Source organism: Podarcis vaucheri (genome assembly GCF_965113315.1).
Source record: "Podarcis vaucheri genome assembly, chromosome: 14".
NCBI lineage: Eukaryota > Metazoa > Chordata > Lepidosauria > Squamata > Lacertidae > Podarcis > Podarcis vaucheri.
In genome coordinates, this window is record NC_138752.1 from 33,336,041 (window position 1) to 33,362,379 (window position 26,339).

Below are 26,339 nucleotides of genomic sequence, written 5' to 3' on the forward strand. Positions count from 1 at the left end.
GTATAAAAAGAACCTCTCTTTAATAAGGAGAAGCTCACTGGCCAGGGGTCCAAAGTTCAGTGCCTGACATCTCCACTAAAAGGGTTGGGGTAGTGATCCATGCTGGGTTAGGAAACTGCATCAAAGAGAAATTGGGTATAAGCCTCTGGTGAGCTGCATATAGGGAAATGCAACGGGGAACTGAAAAGGAAACTCAGACCCAGGGTCTGAGTCCAAAGGCATGCAAGCTGAAGCTAAGCAGGTCTGAGTCCAGTCAGTGCTTGGATGGGAGATGTCCTGGGAACCTGGCAGATACCACCTTTGGTACCACAGAAGATGAAAAACAGGACATATATGCAAGGAAAGAAAAAAAGGTGGGTTTTTTTACGAAAAAGAGGGGGGAATGATTCAATTGCTTAAATACAAACACAGTTGGCTTCAGTCAGTGATTATTTGTGGGTCTGGGGCTCTGGGGTGTGCATGGATGTGCATGAATAGCTGCTCCCATCTGCATTGGTATGTATACAGAGCTCTGGATCAGTGGCAGTAGATGTGCATTTTCAAAAGTCTCACTGCCACCTTAAGGGTAGGAAATTTGTTGTTATAAATGCTGGGAAGCTCTCAGGAATCCCGCTTCAGAGACTAAATGCACCAAACATCTAGCATGTGTCCTAACCAAGATAATGAACAACCCTTAAGTCCCCATCCTGAACAGGTCGGCTGCCCAGAACCGAGAATACTTGCAAGGAATTTCAAAAGCACCAGAGGGTGTCCAGAGTTTTAAGTCAGAAGCAGCTCAAATTGGTGATAAGCATGGAAAAACAAAACAAACGTTTGAAAAACAAAACAAACCCCCCACTTTATGAATTCGGTTTTTCCTATTAGTGAAAATATATATATATATATTTATATATATGTTTATGATTTTAAATAAACTATTCTCAGACTCTTATAGGATTTGGGCTCTCTCAGTGCAAGGTAAGACTCGGCTACTTGAAGTCTGCCAAGATGTCGCTGAAGATGTTCAGGAAGAGGTGTGCGTGGTGGTCGCGGAAGACCAAAGTAGGCCGGAAACGGATTGATCTGTCGCCACTGCCTCCTAACACGACACCTAAGGACAGGAAAACGCAATTTAGAAATGCCTTGCGCTCTTTAGTCAGACAGCATACAAGCAGAGGAATGTACACTTTGCAACAAATCCCTCCTTCTAACAGAAAACTATGCTCAGCACAGACCCCTTGAAAAGCATGGACTTAAGTTAGCTACGTCCTTTAATTTCAGTGGGCAGGCTTTAACGGTCATTGGATGTGACTCACATTTTCTGCTTTTTCTTTCTGATTTCAAAGAAGTTATTCAAGGTCGGATTTAGGGGAGTGCAACTGGTTCACTCGCACTGGATGCCCAGCGGAGAGGGTGCTGCTGGGGCAGCGTGACAACTGCAAGCATCAGAAGGCAAGAGACGGGCCCCTCAAATTTAGGTGTTGCACAGGGTGCTGCTGGAATTTTAAAGCCTGAAGTCGACCACTGAGTTACTTGGTTTGTGATTGCCAAAACAAAATAATCTACAGACTTTGTAACATGGAGGATTTGTTTACCAAAGTGATCATCTTTTGTGGAATGCTGGAACAACTTCCATAAGTATTGTAAATCTGCAGGATCAATTGTTCAGTGTTTTGCAATGCATTATTTTATAACACATAATTAGGTTTATTTTACAATAAATTAAAAACAAATAAGAAACTCTCCATTCTGTTTGTTTCTTAAAGCAAGTTTCTAGTCCTTACACCTGCTAAAATGTGCATGAACATGTGTGGAGAATAGCAGTGAACTCTGATGCCAAAGAGATGAAGATTTTCACTGGTTGCAGGTTGGACCTCGCTGCCCTTTTGTCACCAGTAGCATTAAATAAAAAACAAAACCAGTGGGATCTATTATGCAAAATGAGAGCAATTATGCAGCTGCTTGATGCCACTGCATGACAACTCCCACCATCACTGGCCGTTGGCTATGCAGAGCAGCCAAAATCCTTGAGACTCAAAGAGATGAGAAACAAGGAAACAGGTGCAGCTACAAACCCCACAGAGCCTTACCTTTGTTTCTGGCTAATACAATGAGCTTGTTCCTGATAGCATCATTTGGAGCGTCAAATGAACAGAAGGTCCCTCGCCCTCGCACCCTGCTCATCAGATGTGGGTAGCGGCTCTGAAAAGAGGGAAGGAGAATTTAAGCCAGTTCTAACTCTGCTTTTGCTATGAAAAGAGAAGCCAGGATTAGTAGTGGACCGGGGAGCTGCCTTCTCTGGGAGAAGCCTCTTGTGTGGTGTCCAGATCCAAGGCTAAAAAGAGACCCCCCAAACACACATAGTACCTAACAAAAATGGCTATTGTTAGTGGCAACTTCAAATAAAACCAAGCAGGCTGCTGCTGCTTTGTTGTATGACAAAGGGGAGTTTGCTGGATCAGGCCAAAAGCCCATTTAGTCCAGCATCAGCCAGCCAATAGCTGATGGAAACCCACAAGCAGGATCTGAGGGCAACAGCACTCTCCATGGCATCCCATGTCGGCAATGTCATTTTTGATGATTTTCCTTAAAAATAGCTCAAAAACATGATTATTTTTTTAAACTTTTGTGTCTGGATTTTCACTTTTTGAAATATGGGAACCCTACTATTTGTCTAATCCTTTTTCAAAGCTATCCAAGTTGGTGGCCATCACTGCCTCCCATGGGAACAAGTGCAAAGAAGTACTTATCTTTTGCCCGTCCAGAATCTCCTAACATTCAGATTCATTGGATGACTGCATTCTTATTAAATTATGCAGGAGAATGAATCGGTTGATTTCAGTCACTGACCAGAGTGTATGTAGGAGAGCATTATCTCCTATCTCTACACCATGCATAATTTTATATACCACTGTCATGTCCCCCTGTTAACTTGCCTTCTCCCCTAAACTAAAATGCCCCAGTCCTTGTAAATCTTTCTCCAACCCCTTGGTCATTTTTGATCCCATTTTCTGAAACTTCCGAGCTTCACAATATCCTTCTTGAAGTGAAGTGACCAGCGCTGTCCAAGTCAGGTGTCACCAAAGACAGGTGTAACGGCCTAGCAATATCGGCTGTTTTATTTTCAGCTCCTCTCCTTAGGATTTCTAAGATGAAATCTGCCTTTTTCACAGCTGCAGTTCAGTTGTATATTACACTGTGGTGTTGCCAGCTGTTAATCTAAACCCTGCTGAATCACAGGACAAAAAGCCAGGCAGCAGCAAAAGACAGCTTTGCTGGCACCCCGCTGAATAAACGGAGCTGGTGTCTTCTTACTGCAAGTGAGAACAGAAGGTATTGTTGGTGCAAATCCTTGCACCCTTGCACCCTGCTAAACTGCTAAACTGCCGGAGAAGGCAGGGCTTTGCTTGCACCTTGCCGACTGGAGATTGCGTGTTACTTGCACCACACAGTGACTGGAGGCAGTGATATTTTGTTTGCGGCAGAGGATACTGTACATGGATTTGGCTGCATTACCAGCACTCAAAGTAACAGCCAGTTTGCATAATTACACATCTATGGCTTGAGGAAAGCTTGAGGGTTTAGCCAAGGACACGGTGGCTGAGTCTATGTAAAACAGAGATGGGAAACCTGTGGCCCTCCAGATGTTGACGGACTACAACTCCCATCAACACCGGCCACTGGTTAGGCAGGCTGAGGCTAATGGGAGTTGGAGTCTGGCAACATTTGGAGGGGAGGGAATAGGTTCTCTGCCCCTGATGTAAATAAGATGTTATTCTCTCTGAAAATAAAATGTCAGCATCTTCTAAAAAGCTTGGGCTGTGATTGCAACCCAATCTTGGATTTCTTATTCTTATAATACCCGCTCAGCCGCAATACAAAGAACCGGCCAATTAGTGCTGTGCTAAAATCTGTCCCCCAGATTCTTAAAGGTTTCATTCCTCTGCAGAAGAGGCATCTGTTTCTTGGCCTCATTCTTGGGGCACTCTGGGATTTCTTTAGCATTTCAAAACCTACTCTTGTGATTTAAGCACCAGCCTAGCAATGCCACCTGCAAGAGTGGTACATATATATATGTTTGTAGCTTAATAGTGAGATGATTTGTAGAATGACAGAAAGCTCACAAACTGCCCTTGGCCACCTCAAAAGTGTATCAAAAATCCTGTACCCCACCCATGTGGATATAATCAACGTAGGAAGAGTCTTTCTGGATCAGGCCACTAAGATGCCTCAAAGGGAAACTCGCAGTTAGGACTTGAGCACATGAGTACTTTCCCCTTTTGCAGTTTCCAGCAACTGGTTTTCAAAAGCATTACTGCCTCCAGCCATAAAGAAAGAAAGAAATCACAATTTATGGCACAAAACTTGATAAAGATTTCTGCACGGAGGCTTACCTGTAAATCCAGCAGCCCTGACAACAGAGCTTTCCCTGCATGCGTAACATTGCTGAGAAGATCCTCTCTTTTGATAACATTAATGACTTCTGCAAGCAGAAGGTTCTTGGAGGGATCTCCAAGCCACGTGTTGAAAATCCGATATGGCTGCAGGGCAGATGGATGGAAGGCGAGAACAAGGGAACAGGAGAAACAATGAGGATTGTAAGAAATGCTTAGCCCATCAGACTCCAGTATGCTTAACTAACAACAGTGCAAGTTAAGAAGATAATGCCTTGCACATCTTTGCTCCTTGATCCATTAAGACAATTGAAGGAGACTTTGGCCCCTCTATCAGGCTGCTGCCCACCGTCAAAGCAACAAGGCTGCCTGCCGACACTTAAACAAAACATTCCATGCACTTCAATGGAGTTGAGTGTGGTTCAGTTTCCTCTAATGCACTTTTTAAGAGAATGACCAGGGAGTCAGCTGAGAGAGGGGTAAGGGGTTTAAAACCAGCTGCACAGATATTGTTGTAGGGCAGCATGTGGAACCAAATGAAAGCTAAGGTTCCCTATCTGTGACTTACAGCATTGGCCCGGAATTCCTCTTTGTGGAAAAACCCGCCACTCATCATCTTCTTACTGAAGCTCAGCACGTCGGCTGGGTCATCCAGGCCCCAGTGTTCATGGGCCCAGAACTTGCCGGTACATCCGCCTCCCGTCTGCACCTCGTCCACCAAGAAACCACAGCCATGCTGCTCAGAGAGAGTGGACAATGTTAGCTACTTGGAGAGTCAGTGGTGATGTCGTGCTTAGAGGGCTAGAGTAGGACCTGGGAGACCAGGGTTCAAATCTAACCCAGGAAGCTCACTGGGTGACCTTGGGCCAGTCACAGCCTCTCAGGCTAGCATACTCACAGGGTTGCCGTGGGGATTAAATGAGGGGGAGAACATGTGCACCACTTGAACTCCTTGGAGTAAAAGGTGGAATGTAAGCGCAAAAACTAAGTAAAATAAAGAACTGGGACTCTTAGCAGGTAGGGTTAGGAGGAATAACAAGGAACTGAGTAGGACAGGTGTTTCCCTGCTGCCTTCCCTGCAATAACTGCAGGAGACAGCAGTTTACAGGTTATGTGGATGAAGCATCTGAGATGCCTGAACTGCACATCCCACCAATAGAATTGCTGTGCAGTTGGACCGATGGGACCCTGCATTCTTCACCTGAGGCCCTTCTCCATGTGCCTCCTCTGATGGAGAGTAATGACACAAAAATGGCCTTCTTAGTGGTGGCTCCCGGCTTGTGGAATACTCTCCTCAGGGTGCCATCATTATCTGTTTTTAGGCATCAGGCAAAAACATTTTTATTCACCTGGGCCTCTGGGTTTAAAATTTTCTGCCTATATTTTAGTGGGGTGGAGTTAGTCTACTCAGAGTAGGATTAGCATTGGATACAACCCCAAATGATTACTGTGTTATCATGTTTGTTTTCAACCTGTGCATCTAAGCATAATTCTTTTTTGGGGGGTGGAGAGGAGGCAGTCTATCCTGCTCTCTGTTTTTGACATTAATTAATATTTCAGTCTCCTTGAACTGAAAACTAATAATAATAATAATTATAATTAAATTTATATACCACCCTGCACTGAAAGACCACAGGGCAGTTTATAACATAGAACACAAAAGTCAATACATAGAATATCTATACAATATAAAAATCAAAAGTTACATAAATACAATTATGATAATAAAAAATAAATGATAGAATAGAGATTCTTGGAACAGCATAAAAAACAGACTGGATTTGTACATAGCCTTTGGGATACAAGTGGCTCGTAACAGTAACAACAACAACAACAACAATAGCAAACATTCAAATTAACCCACCACAAACAATGGGAAACTTGGCAGTATCCCAAATTTTAAGTCTGGCTTTCTACCAACCTTCCTGGCAATGTCCCTCAGCTTTCTGAAGAAGTCATCTGAGGCATGGTTGTCCCCTCCTTCTGACTGAATGGGCTCAACGATAATTCCTGCCACAACTTTCTTCTTTTTCCTGTATTTTACAATCAAATCTTCCACCTGTATGTTGAACATTTTTTATTTTTTGAAAAAACAACTGGCTGTTGACACCCCCCCCATTAAATGTAAGAGCCAACTTATATTTTAAGGGAAAATAAAATGGAAATGATTTGGGGCGGGTGAAGTGAACAAATGATGTTTGGGTTATTCCTTCAGAGAAGCTGAGTACAGTTGGCTTAAACTGGCTCTCTTATCTCTTTCTGTCAAGGTCATGCTGACTATAAAAAGAAGGCCAGAAGGAGCCCGGGTTTCACTTTCTCTTTCTATCTCTCTTCCTTCTGGTGTGGTGTTCTGTATATAGTGTTGAGGGACTTAAGTACAGTGGTACCCCGCAAGACGAATGCCTCGCAAGACGGAAAACCCGCAAGACGAAAGGGTTTTCTGTTTTGGAGGCGCTTCGCAAGACGAATTTCCCTATGGGCTTGCATCGCAAGACGAAAGCCCATAGGGAAATGCTGGCGGTCGGGAGCAAAGACTTTCGCCCACAGCCGGCCTTCAGAAGAGGACCTCTTCTGAAGGCCGGCGGGGGGCAAAAGTCTTTGCTCCCCGCCGCCTGCCCCGGGCGATCTTAAAATGCTTGCAGGCGGGAGCGAAGGGTTCGCTGCCGACCCCCAGCATTTTAAAATCTCCAAGGGACAGCAGAGAAGTCTCTGTCCCGGGGAGATTTTAAAATGCTGGGGGTCGGGAGCGACCCCCAGCATTTTAAAATCTCCCCGTGTCCCGGGGAGGTCTTAAAATGCTGGGGGTCGGGAGCGAAGCGCTGCCGACCCCCAGCATTTTAAAATCTCCCCGTGTCCCGGGAAGGTCTTAAAATGCTGGGGGTCGGGAGCGAAGCGCTGCCGACCCCCAGCATTTTAAAATCTCCCCGTGTCCCGGGGAGGTTTTAAAATGCTGGGGGTCGGGAGCGAAGCGCTGCCGACCCCCAGCATTTTAAAATCTCCCCGTGTCCCGGGGAGGTCTTAAAATGCTGGGGGTCGGGAGCGAAGCGCTGCCGACCCCCAGCATTTTAAAATCTCCCCGTGTCCCGGGGAGGTCTTAAAATGCTGGGGGTCGGGAGCGAAGCGCTGCCGACCCCCAGCATTTTAAAATCTCCCCGTGTCCCGGGAAGGTCTTAAAATGCTGGGGGTCGGGAGCGAAGCGCTGCCGACCCCCAGCATTTTAAAATCTCCCCGTGTCCCGGGAAGGTCTTAAAATGCTGGGGGTCGGGAGCGAAGCGCTGCCGACCCCCAGCATTTTAAAATCTCCCCGTGTCCCGGGAAGGTTTTAAAATGCTGGGGGTCGGGAGCGAAGCGCTGCCGACCCCCAGCATTTTAAAACGCTGTTCCGAAGGGGGGGCGGGGACACCTGCCCCAGCCGCCCCACTTCGGAACTCTGTTCCGAAGTGAGGAGGGGGGGCGGGGACACCTGCCCCAGCCGCCCCACTTCGGAACGCTGCTCCGAAGCGGGGCGGGGGACGGGAACACCTTCTGAAGGCGGGCAGGGGGCGAAAGTCTTTGTCCCCCCTGCCTGCCTTCCCAGGGGCTTTTAAGTCCTCCGCTGTCCGGGGCGATTTTAAAATGCCGCCCGCCAGCATTTTAAGATCGCCCCGGACAGCGGAGAAGTCCTCCGCTGTCCCAGGGTTTTTTAAAATGCTGGGGGTGGGAAGAAAAGCCCTTGTCCCCCCCCCAGCCTTCAGTCTGTCCCCGGACCTGGTCTGAAGACGGTTTCCCTAGGAACGCATTAATTGATTTTCAATGCATTCCTATGGGAAACCATGCATCGCAAGACGAAAAAACCGCAAGACGAAGAGACTTGCGGAACGAATTAATTTCGTCTTGCGAGGCACCACTGTATAAGTTATTGTATGTTTAAGTCTGCTGCAGCTTGATTTCTTATGCGGAGTGCCAATCCTGAATGTATTGGATTTGTGACCATTATGTTCATTTGCCTTCAGTAGCAGTAAAGCTCTGCTGGATGAAATATTAATTGCCTCTGGTCTATTTTTGGGGAATCCTGCAATGTGTTTATTTTTTTACTCTGCCAACTACACATTGGAGTTCTGCTCTGAATCAATATATGAGTAGAATTTCATGACCAAGATCTCACCTCCTCTAGGCAGCGGGCCTCTTCCTGTTGATTTTCTCTCACAAAGTCTTCCAGAGGATACTTCAGCCTCGGAAAGGGAGCGATGGGCCAGTCAAAGGAAGGGATGTCCAGTTTGTGGATGGCTTTGGAATGCGTGGCAGCTAAGCAGCCTGCAGGAAGGGGCAACACCAACACCTTGACTCATTTATTTTTTTAAAGCAGTTTCTCTCCTTTCTGGTTTTCTTAGAATACATTCCTGGCAGCTAAGCATCAAAAGTAACAGTTATATAATATAAAACATTCAAGATGTGGCACCCACGCCACTTGCCCACAGTCTGATGTGACACAATCCATCCATTGATCCCATTATGCTATCCCTGCCTCAGAATGAGACCAAGAAAATGGACTGTACCACTCTAATTGCAGGTGTGAAAGAGCCTCATTTTTAGTACCTCCTTCTTGTGTAAAGAAGCTCCCCACAAGAAGAAAAGTAGTGCAGCAGGAAAATTTATACTGCTTTGCTAGTTTTATACTTGAGAGGATTTATTTTTAACGTGCAGGAGCATATTTAGGGAAGTTTTTAATGTTTGAGTCTATTTTTAATATTCTGTTGGGAGCCGCCCAGAGTGGCTGGGGAAACCCAGCCAGATGGACGGGGTAGAAATAATAAATTATTATTATAAATTATTATTATCATTATAAAAAATGGCACGCACACACCCACCCGCCTATCCAACTAGCTTGTCAGTAGCATTCAATCTATCACCACATGCCTCTCTCAACTGCATGCCATTGATGTTCCCTGACTGCCAAGGCTGCTGTTTGTTTTGTCTCATAGCCCTCTCTTCTGCACTGCTACCCCCACCCTCCAGACAAAGTAGGGAGAAGGATACCACACAATGCAGAGGTTCAAGTGGCCCCAAACTCTTCCCCGCCTCCCCCCAAAACACACATCTAAACACTTTCCCTTACCCATAGTTCTCCCGTGAAATCCGCCCATAAAGGAAAGCATACTGTACTCTGGACAACCGGGGGGCTGGAATCAAAACAAGAAACTTATTTGCTGAGCATTCATCCTGATCCGCTGGCACAAAGCTTATTCAGAAGTCAGATGACATCTGGTCTTTACTGAACGTTCCTTCTTATCCCTGGGATACAGCAATAGGCATTTGACCCAGTTTGCTTGCAGGGTGTTCATTTGCCTTCCTGTTAGCTACTTGTCCATCCCACACTTTTCAACGCATTTCCCTGTCACTTTCCAAACCGCAAAAAGTCAGGTTCTCTCTTTTAAAGCATATTTGCTGTGCTAGGGCGACAGAGCGTCTGAATTCATTTGCGTGTTGTAGAACTAAAGTTATGGTATGCGCTTTAATTCAAGGTAGGGAAAAGGGCTAACCAAATGATTGACGGGGTGGAGTGACTGTTCTGTGAAGGAAGGTGGCAGTATCTGGGACTTTATAGTCGGGAGGAATAGCAAGTCGGAGTCGACATGACAGAAGTCTATAAAATTATGTCTGACACGGAGTGCAGTTTTTCTCCCTCTCCCCTAACACGAAAACTCAGGAATATCCAATGAAGCTGAATGTCAGAAGATTCAGTACAGATAAAAAGAAGGTCTTCTTCATGTAGAACATAGTTAAACTGTGGAACTCACTGCCACAGGAAGCGGGGATGGCCACCAACTTGGATGGCTTTGAAAGATGACTGGACAGATTCAAGGATAAGGCTTATCAATAGCTACTAGAAATGATGGTTACACTCTTGTCTCCAAGGTCATAGGCAGTGATGCTTCTGAATACCAGTTGCAGAAAGCCACAGAAGGGGGGAAAGCCCTCTTGTGATCAGGTCCTCTTTGTGGGTTTCCAACTGGTTGGCCACTATGAAAACGGGATGCTGGACTGGATGGGCTTGCTTCAGCAAGGTTATGAATTCAGGCACTCTCATAATATTGGTTGCATAATTCAGTAGCCTCTCTAGGTGGCAGCATCAAGCCCTGTACTGAAGCTCCAGGCATTGTTACGCAACCGACCAGGCTTAGAAGGAGGGGACCTTTGTTGAAATAACCTATTCCTCATCTCTCCAGTATTCTAGGTGTCTTTCGATTACAATGAAAGCAAGACAGAATAACAAAAAGAGTAAAACTGCAAAACGTTTGTGTCCTGCCATACCAGGGGCTCAGGGTGGTAAGGAAAGTTATCTCTACAAACCCCCATCCCATACCTGTTTTATCCTCCCAATAACTCTATCAGGTGGGCTATGATAAGGGTGACTCGTTCAAGGTGGCATTTAGGGCTGCCTGAGGATTTGAACCCGAGTCTCTCCCTGGTCTTAATCTGACAGGCTGACCATTATGCTAACACTCTTCGTTTTAAGTCACGGATGGGGATCTTGCCTCCTCTAGGTTCCACATGCTTATTTTGCATCCAAGAATCTGCAAATCTCCACCAGATGACTCAGATATGGCTTTCTTACCTGGTTGATCATGCATGTCTCAAGCTCTTCCTTGGTAACACTGTTGTGCCCCCTTTCTTTGCTCTGGAAAACAAATGGGCTTCCTATTAAAATCCCAGAGATGGAAAAATATTCCAGCATCAATTTCTATGGGGCGTTTCCAGATGCCCTGTTTATTGAGTATTCATCCTGATTTGTTTGCAGGGAGGGTAGATGACATTGTGTCAAAGCAAGCATTGCCCCAAACTTTCCAGTGAGTTTTCCTTATATAAAATGTCTGACCTTTTGGGAGAGTGAGTTTGTAGTGCAAGACCTCCTAACCAACTATAACTGCTCGACTTGAATTTGCGGACATCGGACTAAATCCCACCTGAAGATAGTGACAGATGCACCTCTCTAGGAAGGGGATTACTGAACTGGGGAGCCACCACTGAAAAGGCCCTGCCATGGGTCAATGCCAACCAAGCAGCCCATGGTGACGGCACCACCACCAAGGCTTCACCTGCAGATTGTAGGATTTTGAGATGGTCTCCTATGTTTTACTCACCCTGTACCACATGAATATGGTTTTGAAGGCATTTTCATTTGAGCAAGATCCACAAGACATGGTTATAACCTGAGATAGACCCTTAGGAGCCACCTGTAAATGGGGAGAGAACAAAAAAAGAGTTACAGTGACATTTAATCTCAAAAGGCACAACACAAGAGACTTTCAAGGAAGTACATATCCTGAGCATAGTCTTCCCTCTAGGCACCACCGCCACCAGTGATCTATTAACTTTCCCTGAGCAACTGGCTCCACTTCCACAATTTCCATAAATTTGATTTAGAAACAGGACTGAATATTCGGCTTAACTTAGATTTGTCCTGTCTCTGTGCTCTATGGCTTGTGCCATAGAGGCATATGCACAGGAGCCCTAGAGGGGCCATTTTCCTCATGGCTTTACAACTGTGTAGTTCTAAACACACCTAAAGCCTTCATCATAGTGTTGCGATCTCCTGGGTTGCCAGAATGGCTTACCAGTAGTTTTTTGTTGCTTATTTTACTTTTCGGCATTGCAAGATGGAAATGTTGGGAGATGACAGTAAGGTGGGACAGCTTGGCTCTCCAAACAAATTTTTGAGGTACAATTTGTGCTGATTTAAGCTGGGGTGGGGAACCTTCTTCACACTGAGGGCCACTTATGGGTAACCTTCCGAGGGCCACATGGGAGTGGTGGGCGAGGCCTGAGGCAAAAGTGGGTGGAGCAACATGGGTACATTTTACTTTTGTACAGTAGGCGGATTTCTACACACACTCACACACCTCCCTTCAGTTCCCCATCCGGGCAAGGAAAAGACATCATCAGAGTTCAATGACATATTCCAGTCAGGCAAAAACACTCAAGGTGTGAAGAAGAACCAGTGAGGGACATGGCTCGTGCAGAGGAGATGGGGTCAGGAGGGTTGAACCTGAACCACTCACACTACAACAGGAAATTAAAAACTACACCAGGAGGTTGGCTGCTGTGCAACGAAACCTCCCAAACCATCCATGCTGGGGCCATTTCTCTGCCAACGCAAAACGTACCGAAAGCAACGATTCCTTTAGCCTTTCAGCAAAGTTCTCTGGGGGAAGAATCCCCAGCGCAGGCCTGTTGACAAAGGTACTCTGGAAAACAAGGCAAAAAGCTTGAAGTCAGCACTGAACAGCACAACCTTTACCATGCCCTCCAGGTGCTTTTGGACTACAAAAAGGAGGTACTGGCTGGGGGGACGATGGGAACTGAAGTCCAAAACAGTTCCCTATGTTTGTAAAGGGAAGGCTCTTAGACTTGTTTCTCCAATTCCTAGAAAATTGGAAAACCTGGCCACCTTCCAGAAGCAAACTCCAGCATGCAGTTTCTAAAACCAGAGGGGAAAGAAGTAAAATTCAGGCAATACTGGGCACTGCTTATCAACAAATAAAGAAATCTCAACATGGGTAGGTGTTGCTTCAGTGACTTGGGTGAAAGAAGCACCTTACCAGATTCCGGGGCTGCTGGAGGAGTTTTATTAGAGCTGGATGGCTGTAACCTAAAACAAAACAGAGAGAATTTCCAATGGTTTTCAAGGAACCCTGCCACCTTACAGCTAACATGTTCAAGGTGTACTTAACTGCCCTCAACCCACTGTATGCCTTCTAGGGGGAGAAAAAGGAGGGCATAGCCAAAAGCTTAGCTTGCTGAAATAAATAATTTTAGGAGAGGAAATGTTGGTAGGTGGAAAGCATACCCTTCGAAGGTTTTTGGAAAACGTAATTTGAGTCTGGGAGCTGTTGATGACCACATTCTAGCTCACTTCCTTTTTCTCATTTATGTTGTCATTTGAACGTGAGTAACAGAAACTCAAGAAATCAACACAAACATTGGCCTGGTTTGCACATAATGCTAAGCTAAACCATGGCTATGTGTAACCAAGCAAGTGTACTGGCACCCAGGGAGGAAATCACAGCCATTTCGCTCCTCTCCCAGTCTTTCTGTTCCTGGAACAAACTTGATTGCAGCTTGTGGCTTATTTGAAGCAAGAGAGCTAAGCCATGGTTATGCATGTAACCCTAAGCTAAACCATGGCTTAACTCCAGGTAGTGCAGTGACTGTGGGATCAGGGGAGGAACCAAGTGGCCACAATTTTTGTACTGTGCACCACAGAATCATAGAATTGGAAGAGACCCAAGGGTCATCTAGTCCAACCCCCTGCAATACTTACTCATTCAGTCAAAGCCATTGTTTGGCTTAGTGGTGCATGCAAAATGGATCACTGCCTGACCTCAACTGCTCTGTTATTTGACAGAGTGCTATTGTGAATTTTCATTTTACAAGGGCAGTAGCTACTTCTAGGGTAGCTTTCTGGGACAGCTGTCCCTGAAGCTGGAAGAAAATAGAGCGCCTCCAAGGATGAACAGGGCATACACAGGGAAAGAGCATGATTTAGGAATCAGCACAGTGGACAGCAACAAATTCAGCTGCTTCTCCCCAAAAGGGACACTTTAGCCACCCTATTGAAGCCCAGATACAAAGAGCAGTGACTGTGATTATGGGACTTGCCAGCACCCACCTTTAGTAGGAGGCCCAGTCCACACTCTCCATGCTCCTCTTTTAAATGCCCCCCTCCAAACTAGTTTCAGAATCACTGATATTGGAATAACAAACTACAACTAAAAGCACTGCAGTGACCACCTGCAAAGTCTCCAAAAGTTGTGTGTGCACCAATTATTCTGGCAACAATCCTAAAGCCATGCGACTGGTTTGTCACATTCTACTAATGACATGATTGCTTACCCTGAGCAGGCTGAGTGTTTTGAACATTCCGTCAAATCACAGCATCTTAGCAGGCAGCAAGTGACCCATTAATTTCTACACAATCAAGAGTTTGCAAGCTCAGCGTCACAAGCCCCGTTTTCACAACCTCAAATATTTCGTTGACAGCTTGCGGGCCCAGCTGGTGCTCTTCTGACGCCGGTGTATTGTTGAAACAGCTCAGACATAGTAACTACACAGCAGCTAGCCAAAATAAAATGGCACACTCTTGTGGTCATTAATCTGCATTCCTGCCCTTCAGGAGCTTGGAGGCCTAGCCAGTTCCACTTCTGTAGCTATTCAGTTCTGTTTGGAAGTCTTACATAAAGGCTAACCTACTTTCTTCAGAGTTTGGAGCGCCTTGCTCAATGACAACCCTGGCTCTAGACCAGAACGTGCATTTCGGGCCAACATTTGCTCAAATTTAGGACTCACAACACGGAAAGAAGAATGCTAAACTTGCATTGCAGGACCAGTGCAGAGTCTGCCCAGTCCAGCCTCCTGTTTGTTTGTTGTTTATTGCATTTATCCCCCATCCTTTTCTCCAAGGTACTCAAGGTGATCTACATGGTTCTCCCACGCTCCTCACTTAATCCTCACAACAACCCCGTGAACCTGAGAGTTAACCTGAGAGTGAGTTGCTGGCCCAAGCTCACCCAGTGAGCTTCGTGGTGAAGTGAGGATTTGGACCCTGGTCCCAGTTGGACACTAACCACAATAACAAATGTGACCAGCCAGATGCCTCCAGAAATACCACAAGGAGGGCATGAAGTAGCCACCCTGTTATTTGCCCCAGCAGTTTTTCTTCAGAGGTAGATTGCCACTGTACAGGGAAGTTCTGTTTTGCTGTCAATGGACTTTTATAACTTCACCCTGCAAAAATGGCCCAACCGTTTGTTTTTAAGACAGCAGGCAACCCCAATCTCCCAGAAGGGAGTTTCATGCCCCCCACAAGAGAACATCCTCTTGGCTTACCTATTGGGATGGAAGATATCTGAGAGTAGAGATCCAGCATTCGGTTCCCGTCAACATCAACAAGGTAGTTCCCCCGGCTTTCTTCGTAGTTGCAGAAAAAATGCACGGCTTCTGCATTCTGGAAGGAAGGGAGGGAGAGAAGTGGCCTTCATTGCCCCCCCCCCCCGGAAAGACCATTCAGGCCATTTAGCACAGGAGGAGGAGGGGGGCTGTTTCTGGTTTTAAAAAAGACTTGAGGCCTCAACACTGTCCCGGTCTGCCTGCTTTCTCCCTGGCAGAGCCCTGAAGTTAAGGGTCAGTCAACACACGGCACTCTTTATTCATGCTTTTTTGATTGTGCTTGAAGCAGTCACTTTTTATTCTGAATAAAAAGCAATGCGCCCTTGGTCCAGACTGGAGTCCTGTACCAACTTCCTACTTGAAAATGGTCACATGCACACACAGCAAGCTGCTTCTCAGCATAGTATCGGGGAAACCGAGTTTGCTTTTTTCCTCTCCCCTCCCCCTCCCTTTTGTGCCTTTTTAAAAAAATAGATTGTAAATCTCCAGGTAGGGGCTGTCTTGTTTTAACTGATGGTCTATCGGCTGCTCTGAAAGGCCTTTTAGCTGAAGAGCAGGGTACAAATGCTCTAAATAAAAAAAATATGAATCCAGATAAGGAAAACTCCAGCTCCCAGGCCTAAGAAGACTGGCCAGGGTTCTCCATTTGGTCCCTAAGGCTGTGTGGGCCAAGCCACACACATACCTGCCCTGTCATCCATGTTGGCAGGTAAAGAAGGCTGAGCCAAAATAGGGTTTGCTTGCATCAGCTGATTGCTGGGGTTTGCAAAAAGCACTGGGCTTTTTGCCCATGTGGTTTGATTTCAAACCCTGCAGGCAAAAACAACCCACCTGACATCATCGTGATACCAGGCGACAGAGAGTTCGGAGGCTCTGACAACTGGTCAAATGTGGCCCACGGAGAGGGGGGTAGGAGAGATAAGGACAGACAAATAACAGCCATGGGGGAACTCTCCAAGCCCCCCCCCCATCTGCAGCAGCTTCCAAGCCGGGGACTGTGGGCTACTTTTCCCCTTGAAAATCAATATGGCCAACTTCTCAAAAAAGTATTGAATGTCCTCCCCGCCCCCCATTTGCAAGGAGGGTGGCCTGCCCATCCACAGTTGATTTGCTGCCTAGTATTCTTATAAGGCTCTGCAGGTAAAGGGTTTGGGGGCAAAAGATTTATATTTTTACACTAAAAACAGGATAAATTACCTGAATTCTATTCAACTGTTTCATTAATTCCTGGAAAGAAAGAGATAAAGAATATTATGAATATAACTAGCGGCTTAAGCAGGATGATACAGTAGTGCCCCGCAAGACGAATGCCTCGCAAGACAAAAAACTCGCTAGACGAAAGGTTTTTTCGTCCGCGATTTGCCTCGCAAGACGAATTCCCCTGTGGACTTGCTTCGCAAAACGAAAACGTCTCGCGACTTTGTTTCTTTTGTGTAAAAACCGTTAAAACCGAGGGTGCTTAGCTTGAGCAGCTGCAGTTGCGACTTGGCTTCGAGGAGCAACTGTTAGCACGTGGTTTGGTAGCCTTTTCTCAGACTTTGCTCGCTTTTGAAGATTTTCCAAAACTTCTCCAGAACTTTTCCAGAACTTCTCTTTCATCCATTTGGTAAGTTAAAAATTTATAACTTTTTGGGGGGGTTTTGGATTTTGGGTTGGGGTGTTTGGGATTCAAGGACTTGGTGTTGGGAAGGGGTTTGCGATAATCTGGGGGCTTGTGGGCCTTTTTGGGGAATTTTTATGATTTTCTGTGACCACTGGGCCAGGTTGTTTTTTTTTGAAAATTTTTCTGAGTTTGAATTTCTGAGCGCTGGCTGGCTAGGGGAACAGTGGGGGAGGTTTCTGCAGAAATCTGGGGGCTTGTGGGGGTTTTTTTTTGGAATTTTTGTGATTTTCTGTGACCATTGGGCCAGGTTGTTTATTTTCAAATTTTTTTTTCTGAGTTTGAATTTCTGAGTGCTGGCTGGCTAGGGGAACAGTGGGGGAGGTTTCTGCAGAAATCTGGGACCATTTGGGGTTTTTTTTGGAATTTTTGTGATTTTCTGTGACCACTAGGCATGGTTGTTTATTTTTGAATTTTTTTTTTCTGAATTTGAATTTCTGAGTGCTGGCTGGCTAGGGGAACAGTGGGGGAGGTTTCTGAAGAAATCTGGGACCATTTGGGTTTTTTATGATTTTCTGTGACTACTAGGCATGGTTGTTTATTTTTGAAAATTTTTCTGAGTTTGAATTTCTGAGTGCTGGCCATGTTGTTATTTTTTGAAATTTTTTTTTGTCTGGGTGGGGAAGCAGTTGGGGAGGGGTTTGCAGCAGTAGGGGAGGGGCTGGGGGAGCAGTTGGGGAGGAGTTTGCAATTTCTGTGTTGTGGGTGGGTTGGTGCGTGTCTGTGGGAGCAGTTGAGGTTTTTGAAGACATTGGTGATTTTTGAAGCTTTTCCTAAACTTTTTTTGCAGCCATTTGAGGTTTCTGAGGACTTCGGTGGTTGATTGTTGAAGCTTTTCCAGAACTTCTCTTTCAACCATTTGGTAAGCTAAACTTTTAAAACTTTTTTGGGGGTTTTGGGATTTTGGATTTGGGGTTGGGGTGCTTGGGATTCAAGGCCTTGGTTCTGGGTTTTAATTTCTGTGTGGTGGGTGGCTGGGTGCTTTTGTATTTTTTGGGTTTGAAGCACATCACTGATTTTTTTTTCTGTTTCTGAGTTTACGAAGGTAGGAGCTGTGCTGCCATGGGACCCAAGAAGACTGCTGCTGCGGTGGCCGGCGAGAGGAAGAAGGAGAAGGTGACGCTGGAAATGAAGAAGGAGATCATCCGGAAGCACGACGGCGGAATGCGTGTGACGGACATCGCCAGGGAGTACGGCAGGAACCCATCGACCATCGGGACCATCCTGAAGATGAGGGAGAAGATCCTGGCGACTGATGCAGCCAAGGGAGTCACCAGGATCGTGAAGAACCGCCTAGCTGTCCTGGAGGAGGTCGAGAAGTTGCTGCTCATCTGGATAGAAGAGAACCAGCGTGCAGGGGACACAGTGTCTGAGGCCGTCATTTGTGAGAAGGCCAAGGCCTTGCACGCTGACCTCATCCGGGAACAGCCAGGAACCTCAGCCGAGCCAGAAGTCTTCAAGGCTAGCAGAGGTTGGTTTGACCAGTTCAAGACAAGATCTGGCATCCACAGCGTGGTCAGGCATGGAGAGGCTGCCAGTTCTGATGTTCCTGCGGCTGAAGAGTGTGCAGCGGAGTTCCTGGAGCTTGTGAAGATGGAGGGCTACGTTCCGCAGCAGGTCTTCAACTGCGACGAGACCGGGCTGTTTTGGAAGAGGATGCCCAAAAGGACTTTCATCACTCAGGAGGAGTCCAGGCTGCCTGGCCACAAGCCCATGAAGGACCGTCTGACCCTGCTCTTCTGTGCCAACGCAAGCAGCGACCTGAAGATCAAGCCCCTGCTGGTGTACCACTCGGAGAACCCACAGGCCTTCAAGAGACACAAGATCGACAAGGAGCGGCTGAGTGTCATGTGGCGATCCAACAGCAAGGCTTGGGTCACACGTGTGCTGTTTGTGGACTGGGTCAATCTTGCTTTTGGCCCTGCTGTCAAGCAGTACCTGCTGGACAACGACCTGCCGCTGAAGGCTTTGCTTTTGATGGACAATGCTCCTGCCCATCCTAAAGGCCTTGAGGTGGACTTCAGCTTCATCAACATCATGTTCCTGCCGCCTAACACCACGCCACTGCTCCAGCCGATGGATCAGCAGGTCATCACCAATTTCAAAAAACTCTACACCAAGGAGCTTTTCAGGCGATGCTTCGAGGTGACTGACTGCACCACCATCACCCTGCGGGAATTCTGGAAGGACCACTTTGACATCGTCACCTGCTTGAAGATGGTCAACACGGCCTGGAAAGGGATCAGCCAGAGAAATTTGAATTGCGCTTGGCGCAGCCTGTGGCCGGACTGTGTGGCACCAAGTGACTCTGATGCACCAGAGTCAACAGTGGTGCAGGACATTGTTGCCTTGGGGAGGACCATGGGCCTGGAGGTCACGGAGGAGGACGTCTGCGAGCTGGTGGAGGGGCACGACGACGAGCTGACCACCGTGGAGCTGGTCGAACTGCAGGCAGAGGCTGCGCAGGAGCAGGCCTCACTGGAAGAGGAGGAAGCAACTGAGGAACGGCTGTCCTCCGAAAGACTGAGGGACATTTGCCAGAAGTGGAAGGAGGTGCAGACTTTTGCAGATCTACACCACCCTGAGAAGCACGTGGCACATGACGCTGGGAACTTTTATGATACGAGGGTCATGTCGTCTTTCAGGGAGCTGCTGAAAAGGCGGATAAAGCAGCAGACTATGGACAGGTTCTTGACCAAGAAGCAAAGAGTGGAAGAGGAGCCTCCTTCGAGTGGTCCCCCAGAGTCTTAGAAAATGTATGTACTGTACTGTGCACTTTGTTGATTTTTAAATGTTTTTCTGTCATGTTTATAAAGTTAATTTATTTTCCCTTCAATTTTTGAACTGCTCTTTACAGTATGTGTGACTTTAAAGAGCAGTTAATAAACTGTTGTTGTACCAAATTTGGCTTTGTTTGGACTTTTTTTGACCATAGGAATGCATTAATTGATTTTCAATGCATTCCTATGGGATTTCGTGCTTCACAAGACGAAAAATTCGCTAGACGACAAAAATTGCGGAACGAATTAATTTCGTCTTGCGGGGCACCACTGTATTTTGGATAGATACACTGAGCTAAGTCATGGCTCGGCTTAGCATCTTGTCTGAACAGGGCTTGTGGTTTGGATCTCCAAACCACAGGGGAACCTTGGTTAGTCTAGAAAGAGCTGAAGTGTGAGCCTGGGTTCCGGCAACACTATAAGCTAAACCATAGCTCAGCTCAGCTGAGGAACTAATTGGCTGCACTCTCTCCTCTTGGAGTCTGCACACCTTCCACTAAGCCATTGGGTGGCTTACTGTGACGTATCAATTGGGATTGATAGGTCCGTCAATTTCAGTTTCTGTTGGTTTCACATTTTTCAAATCCTAAATTCGGTTCTTCACATTTTCTGTGGCCGTTTGGGTTTTCCTTTTTTAAAACTTCATGAGAATTGTTCAGTATTTAGCACAAATTTCTCCTCAGCATGTTTTGGTATGCACTTTCGACTAAGGAACACCTCTCTGCAAGCAATTTCTCCTAACACACATCTGTATGTTATTTTCTCAAATATGTTCATTTTTATATGCACACCTTCTCCTAATAGATGTATTTTTGTGAACACTAGGTGGAAAACAGCATCACAAAATTTGTAGAAGTGCAAATCTGGAAGCATGGCTGTCTTTCAATTCTCATTTTGTTTTGAAAAATGTGATTGTGACAGTTTAAATGCACACTGAATCGAATTCTCCCCCATCCAAACCAGGTCAATAACCAGGCCAAACCAGGCCAATAACAAGGGGCTTGAAAGACGCCTGTCTCAGTGCATCAGTTTACCCTGGATCTTGGGCCGGGGACTTCTGTCTTCATGAGGGGCCCATCATAGTCAAACTCCACATCAATTTTTGCTGCAGCTTGACTGATTCCTCTGTGCCCTGCAAGGAATATAAAGTTAACCAATTTGAAGTCATTTTTTTAAAAGGTTAAAGGGGCACAATAGGACTCCCTTCTGGGTAATATGTATAGAGTTGCATTGTATATAGGGCCGGCCCAAGCATTAGGCAGAACCAGGCTGCTGCCTCAGGTGGCAGAAGCTCTCCAGGGGGCACCTGCTGCTTCTGCCAGTGGTAGAGAAGCACTGCCTTCGCCAGTGCAGATTTCGGGCAAGATTGTGTCCATTTGGGGCAAGATCTTGGTGGTGGGCAGTATGGTGGTAGCTGCAGGGCAAGGTGGCACTTCTGGGATCACCTCAAGTGGTGAAACAGGACTCGCCACCCTGAGTGTACATATCTATTTAACAAATCCATTGCAGTGAAATAAAGTGGTCTTCTAGCAAAAACCAGTCCGAACGCCTTTTCAGAGACACTGGTGGAAGCCTCTGACATAATTTATTAAGCAAAGGCTACCAAGCATTGGCTAGAAGCCCCATCTGTCCAAACTGAGCTGACACACTAGGACCAAAAATAGCCTCGCCTCCCCAAGAAAAAGATTAATAAGTATGCCCTCCAGTGATGAAACCAGCCGAAATTTTAGCTGATTTAAATTATTGATCAGAGCTTGATTGATCTGACTGCATTGCACGTGTGGCAGTGAAGCCTCTGAACATTGATCAGCTGAGTTGATGGGATGGCAATAGAGGATTCATGAACATTCCTGCTGGTCGGAAAAGCTGTAGCTAAGTGGCAGAGCATCTGATTTGCATGCAGAAGGTCCCAGGTTCAATCCCCAGAATTTCCAGGAAGGATTAGGAATGTCCTGCCTGAAATCCCGGAGAGCTGCTGCCAGTCAGTGTAGACAATACTGAGCTAGATGGACCAGCTCAGAATGAGGCAGACTCCTATGTTCTTTCCTCTATTTCATTGCGCAGATGACAGAGCACATTATTTCCATGCTGAAGTTCCCAGGCTCAATCCGTGTCGTCCCCAGTTACAAAACAAAAAGGTCATTCAGATAGCAGGTGATGTGTAAAACCTCTCATTGAGATGCTGAAAAACCACTAGCAATGATGAACTAGATTAAAGAATGGGGAATCTGTGGCCCTCCAAATGTATTAGACTTTGTGGGTATACAATGCAGGACATATATCTGCCTCTATGATAGAGGCCAATCTACCTTTTCACCAAAATTCTGGCGCATGGTGAAAAAATGCCCAAATTCAGATTGCAGTTTTGCTAACAGGAATCTTCACAGAGCAGGAGGCCAAGCCTGTGGGAACTGCGTAGCAAGTAAACAATTATTGTGCAATGTTCTGGGAGATGAATCCTATTTATTGGATGCTTGAAGAGTAACACGAGAAGCTCCAGAGGATAAACAAGATGCAGAAGGAGGCAGTTTGTACCAGACAACCCCAGCCCTTTCCCAGCCGAGAGGAATTTAAAAGCCTCTTGAAAGGCCAGAACAGAAAGGGAAGATTTTGGATCCTGGCTGGTTTTGCTCACGGAAAGATGTTTTGTAAGGAACATGGGAATCTGCCTTATACTGAGGTCGCATTCACCCCATACATTGAGAGCGCTATGATACCACTTTAAACAGTCACGGCTTCCCTCAAATACCTCTGGGAGCTGTAGTTTGTTAAGGGTGCTGAGAGTCACCAGGAGAGCCTTATATTTCCCTCACTGAGCTACAATTCTCATAGTTCCCTGGAAAGACGGACTGACTGTTAAAGCACTTTGGGAACTGGAACTCTGGGAGGGGGATTAAGGCCTCCTAACAACTCTCAGCACCCTTAACAAACTACAGCTCCCAGAATTCCTTGGGGGAAGAAGCTATGATTGTTTTAAGTGGTGTCATAGTGCTTTAAATGCATGGGGTGAATGTGGCCTAAGTAAGACAGCCCAATCACCTGCGCACCTCAGCATTTTTCACAGAAGCACAGGGGAGCCTTTTTCTGTCTGCCGGTCACATGATTTTGGTCAACTTTCTGGATCCTCAATTTGTTGTCCTTTCCACCACCCTACTGCATTTAGACGGGGGGGGGGGGGAGCGGGAAAGCCTTTTGTTGGCCACAAGCCTAAATTAAACAAACGGCAGGGATAGGGCAGGTGCTAGAGGAGGCCTCTGCAATGCCCCCTTGCCCCTTTGTTTGTGCAACACAGCTAATAAGCGCCAGCTGATTGTTGCAAACACAGAACCACATTTCCTACCCTTCCTGTAATACTGATCCAACGTTTTCCAGAGAGTTGCAACAGACCAGGTCAACCGACTAACTCATTTGAGAAGGGAATTGTGACTTAAAAGCAGGTGGGTTTTTCAAAACTGGGTTGCAGCATGGGAAAGGATTTTAACATAAAACCGCATAACTGTAGTTGGAAGCATACCTGTCAACATTTCCCTTTTCTTGTGAGGAATCCTATTCAGAATAAGGAAATTTCCCTTTAAAAAAGGGAAATGTTGACAGCTATGGTTGGAAGGGACCCAAAGGGTCATTTGGTTCAACATCCTGCAATGCCGTGATCACAGCTGAAGAATCTTACTGTGCAGTCCCGTACAGATACCACTTTAAACAGTCATGGCTTCCTCCAAAGAATCCTGGGAGCTGTAGTTTGTTAAGGGTGCTGAGAGTTGTTAAGAGACCTCTATTGCTTGCACAGAGCTATAGTTCCCAGAGTTCCCGTGAAGAGGAGTTGACTGTTAAACCACACTGGGAATTATAGCTCTGGGAGGGGAACAGGGGTCTCCTAACAACTCTCAGCACCCTTAATAAATTACAGCTCCCAGAATTCTTTGGGGAAAGCAATGCCTGTTTGAAGTGATATCATGGTGCTTTAAATGTGTGGTGTGAATGTGGTACAAGGCAAGCGCCCCCCCCCCCGAATTTCAATGATATTTTCCCTCCCCTCTAGTAATTTCCAAATGTGATTTATTTTCTCCAAAAATAGATGAAGACTGGTGGAAGGAAGGGGGGAAACATGGGGGAGATATTCATCACAGGACTAATATAAGCCACTGCCTTGAGCTGTGGAACTCTACCAATATCTCCATTCTGTTTCATGTGCTTTTCCCACCACTTACCAGCTGCAATAATCCTAGAGTTCTGTTGCAACGAACTCGTTAGATGTCGGCTGAGCAGCATCAACGCCATCTCCCCTTTTCTTCCGCCACAAAAACAAAAACAAAGGATCAAACCTTTTTTCCTCACTTGCTGCTGATGACCTGGGAGACAGAGAAGGAAGAGACTCAACACACAAGCAAATACATTCTTCCTGTGACCATGAATCATAGCCCCATAAGAACAACAGCCTGTTGGATCAGGCGCCCAACAGTCCACCATGCTGTTCTCACAAGGGCCGACCAAATGCCTGTGGAAAACTAGCAAGCAGGATTCCAGCACAAAAACACCCTCCTCTCATTTGCTTTCCAGCAACTGGTATTCAGAAGCATTTCTGCTGCGGACTGTGAAGGCAGAGCACAGCGATTGTGGTTGGTAGCCAATGACAGCCTAGTTCTCCATGAATTAATCACCACCATCCTGTCCTATGTACACAAATAGTTGACCTGTAAACTCATATTCACATATAACATTCAAAGTTGTATGTTTCTGTGTATAACTGTTAAGTTGTGGGTGAACATATCAGATGACACAGCAATTCTTCAAACTGTTCTTGTTCATTCACAGGCTAGAACAGAACTGAACTGAAGGGTTCAGCCAGCCTGCTTATACAGAGCTCCACTACAACGCAACTGTAACAACTTTCTGTAACTATCCAGTCACTGAACATCACTTTCAATCCCTTATTTGCATACGTGGACTTGAGTGAAAACTATCTATAGTATCCACCTGCTGGCCCAGGGTGAGAACTTCAGTACATAACATATACAGTAGCTGAGGTGTACATATTGCCAAGCTTATACTCTTAAACACAAACACTCCTAGATGTGCAAAGATGAGTTCTACCTGTATTCAGTGGAACACGTGAATGACCTTTACTATGAAGTTCTGCTTTTGTTGCTGTTTCAGTTTTATTTAGCTTTATAAATGGGAGCTGCGTCCAGTATTGGTTAGAATGCACATAATCTCAATATGTACACTGATGTTATACTATACTGTTAATACTTTGATTTGATGAAAGGAACGCACCTACCCCCAGCTCCCCCCACCGGTTCATCCCTGTCCCGTTGTGGAAGTTTTTCAAAATCTGTATATCTGGCCTCTGCTGTCCCATTGAAGCCACTTCCTTTTCACATTAATGTTAACAATGGGCAAAGAATTTAGAAAGACTAATTGAAATGCTAGCATCGTTCCCTTATGTTGCTTCCCCCCCCTTCATGGCCCACTTTCCTTCTTTCCTTCCACAGACTGAATTCGATCAATAATTTCAACTCCAGATTCAAAACCTTTAAGAAAAAGATAATTTTTTTTTGCTAACCTGACAGTGGGAATTTACCATCTTTATTTTGCAAGATCTTCTTGTATTGTGTTTTGCACATAGCAACTTTTATTTAGCTCCTAGCTTGCAGTTCCTGCTTTTCCTCTTACAGTATTGGAAAGGTCATAAATTGCCACGGCAACACGCAAAGCTGGAGAGGTTGCAGGCATTTCCTCGGGTTTATTTTGTCTGACACTCAAATCGCCTTCATGTTACAGATGGCCCAGGGAAATGTAACTCCCTGTGGAATCTATCCAAACAAGCAGTCAAATCTCTTAAAGCGAAAAGGGGTTTTGTAATTCTTTCTCCATCCCATCATTAAATCTCTCCCTTTCCTGGCACACTGAGTCTTGGTATGCTTCCCTGCTGGGAAAGCAGGTCAGATCAAGTTCAGCTTATGATATGCGCTGACTCATGGACCATGCTGGGGTCACCCAATCCCATTGCAACGATGCATCCAAGGATTCTTGCTAAACACTATTCCAAGCTTCTACATTTGCAGCTGATTGCTGCCGGGTTGCATAATTTATTACAAATGAATAAAGCACATCCTTGCTTGCAATGCCCATGTGTTCTACACACTATTTAGTAGAATAAGAAGAGCCTGCTAGATCATGCCAATGGCCCATCTAGTCCAGAATACTGTTCTCCCAGTCGCCAACCAGCAGGGGTGGCCTGCAAGAGACTGGTATTGATGAATTGGAAGAATAAAGGTATTGATCCCCTTTAATCAATGGATTCACGACGTGACAACACTTGCAACATATGAACAGATTGCTTAAAGACGTAGACGTTGCTGTCTCAATAAATGAAACTGATCTGTAGGAAATGTAACTTGAAAAAAGAGACATTGCACATACTTTTGTAAACCAAGAAATCTTTAATAAAAAATACACTTAAAAAGAAAAAAGAAAAAAAGACGTAGACTTTGGATAACCTTTGGAACGAGTTTATACAGAATACAGCAGGTTACTAATAATCATATATGTATTAGGACAATAATATCATTTAAATATCTATAAAATAATGTATGGACA

General features: G+C 45.7%; 1 protein-coding gene across 2 annotated transcripts in view; it reads right to left on the minus strand.

The window, feature by feature from the left end:
• Nucleotides 1-334: 334 nt before the first annotated feature.
• The window catches only part of ABAT (4-aminobutyrate aminotransferase), a 42,643-nt gene continuing 16,638 nt past the window's right edge, over nt 335-26,339 (minus strand). For both annotated transcript variants that reach the window (XM_082199167.1, XM_082199168.1), the window contains 15 exons: nt 23,948-24,088; nt 20,774-20,871; nt 16,497-16,526; nt 15,240-15,357; nt 12,953-13,002; nt 12,518-12,598; nt 11,495-11,587; nt 10,969-11,031; nt 9,469-9,532; nt 8,518-8,666; nt 6,295-6,432; nt 4,942-5,109; nt 4,374-4,520; nt 2,070-2,181; nt 335-1,090 (listed from right to left, as the gene is read on the minus strand). In XM_082199167.1, the coding sequence (XP_082055293.1) occupies nt 969-1,090; nt 2,070-2,181; nt 4,374-4,520; nt 4,942-5,109; nt 6,295-6,432; nt 8,518-8,666; nt 9,469-9,532; nt 10,969-11,031; nt 11,495-11,587; nt 12,518-12,598; nt 12,953-13,002; nt 15,240-15,357; nt 16,497-16,526; nt 20,774-20,871; nt 23,948-24,017 (1,503 nt within the window). In that variant the 5' untranslated portion in view covers nt 24,018-24,088 and the 3' untranslated portion in view covers nt 335-968. The remainder of the gene's footprint in view (nt 1,091-2,069; nt 2,182-4,373; nt 4,521-4,941; nt 5,110-6,294; nt 6,433-8,517; nt 8,667-9,468; nt 9,533-10,968; nt 11,032-11,494; nt 11,588-12,517; nt 12,599-12,952; nt 13,003-15,239; nt 15,358-16,496; nt 16,527-20,773; nt 20,872-23,947; nt 24,089-26,339) is intronic.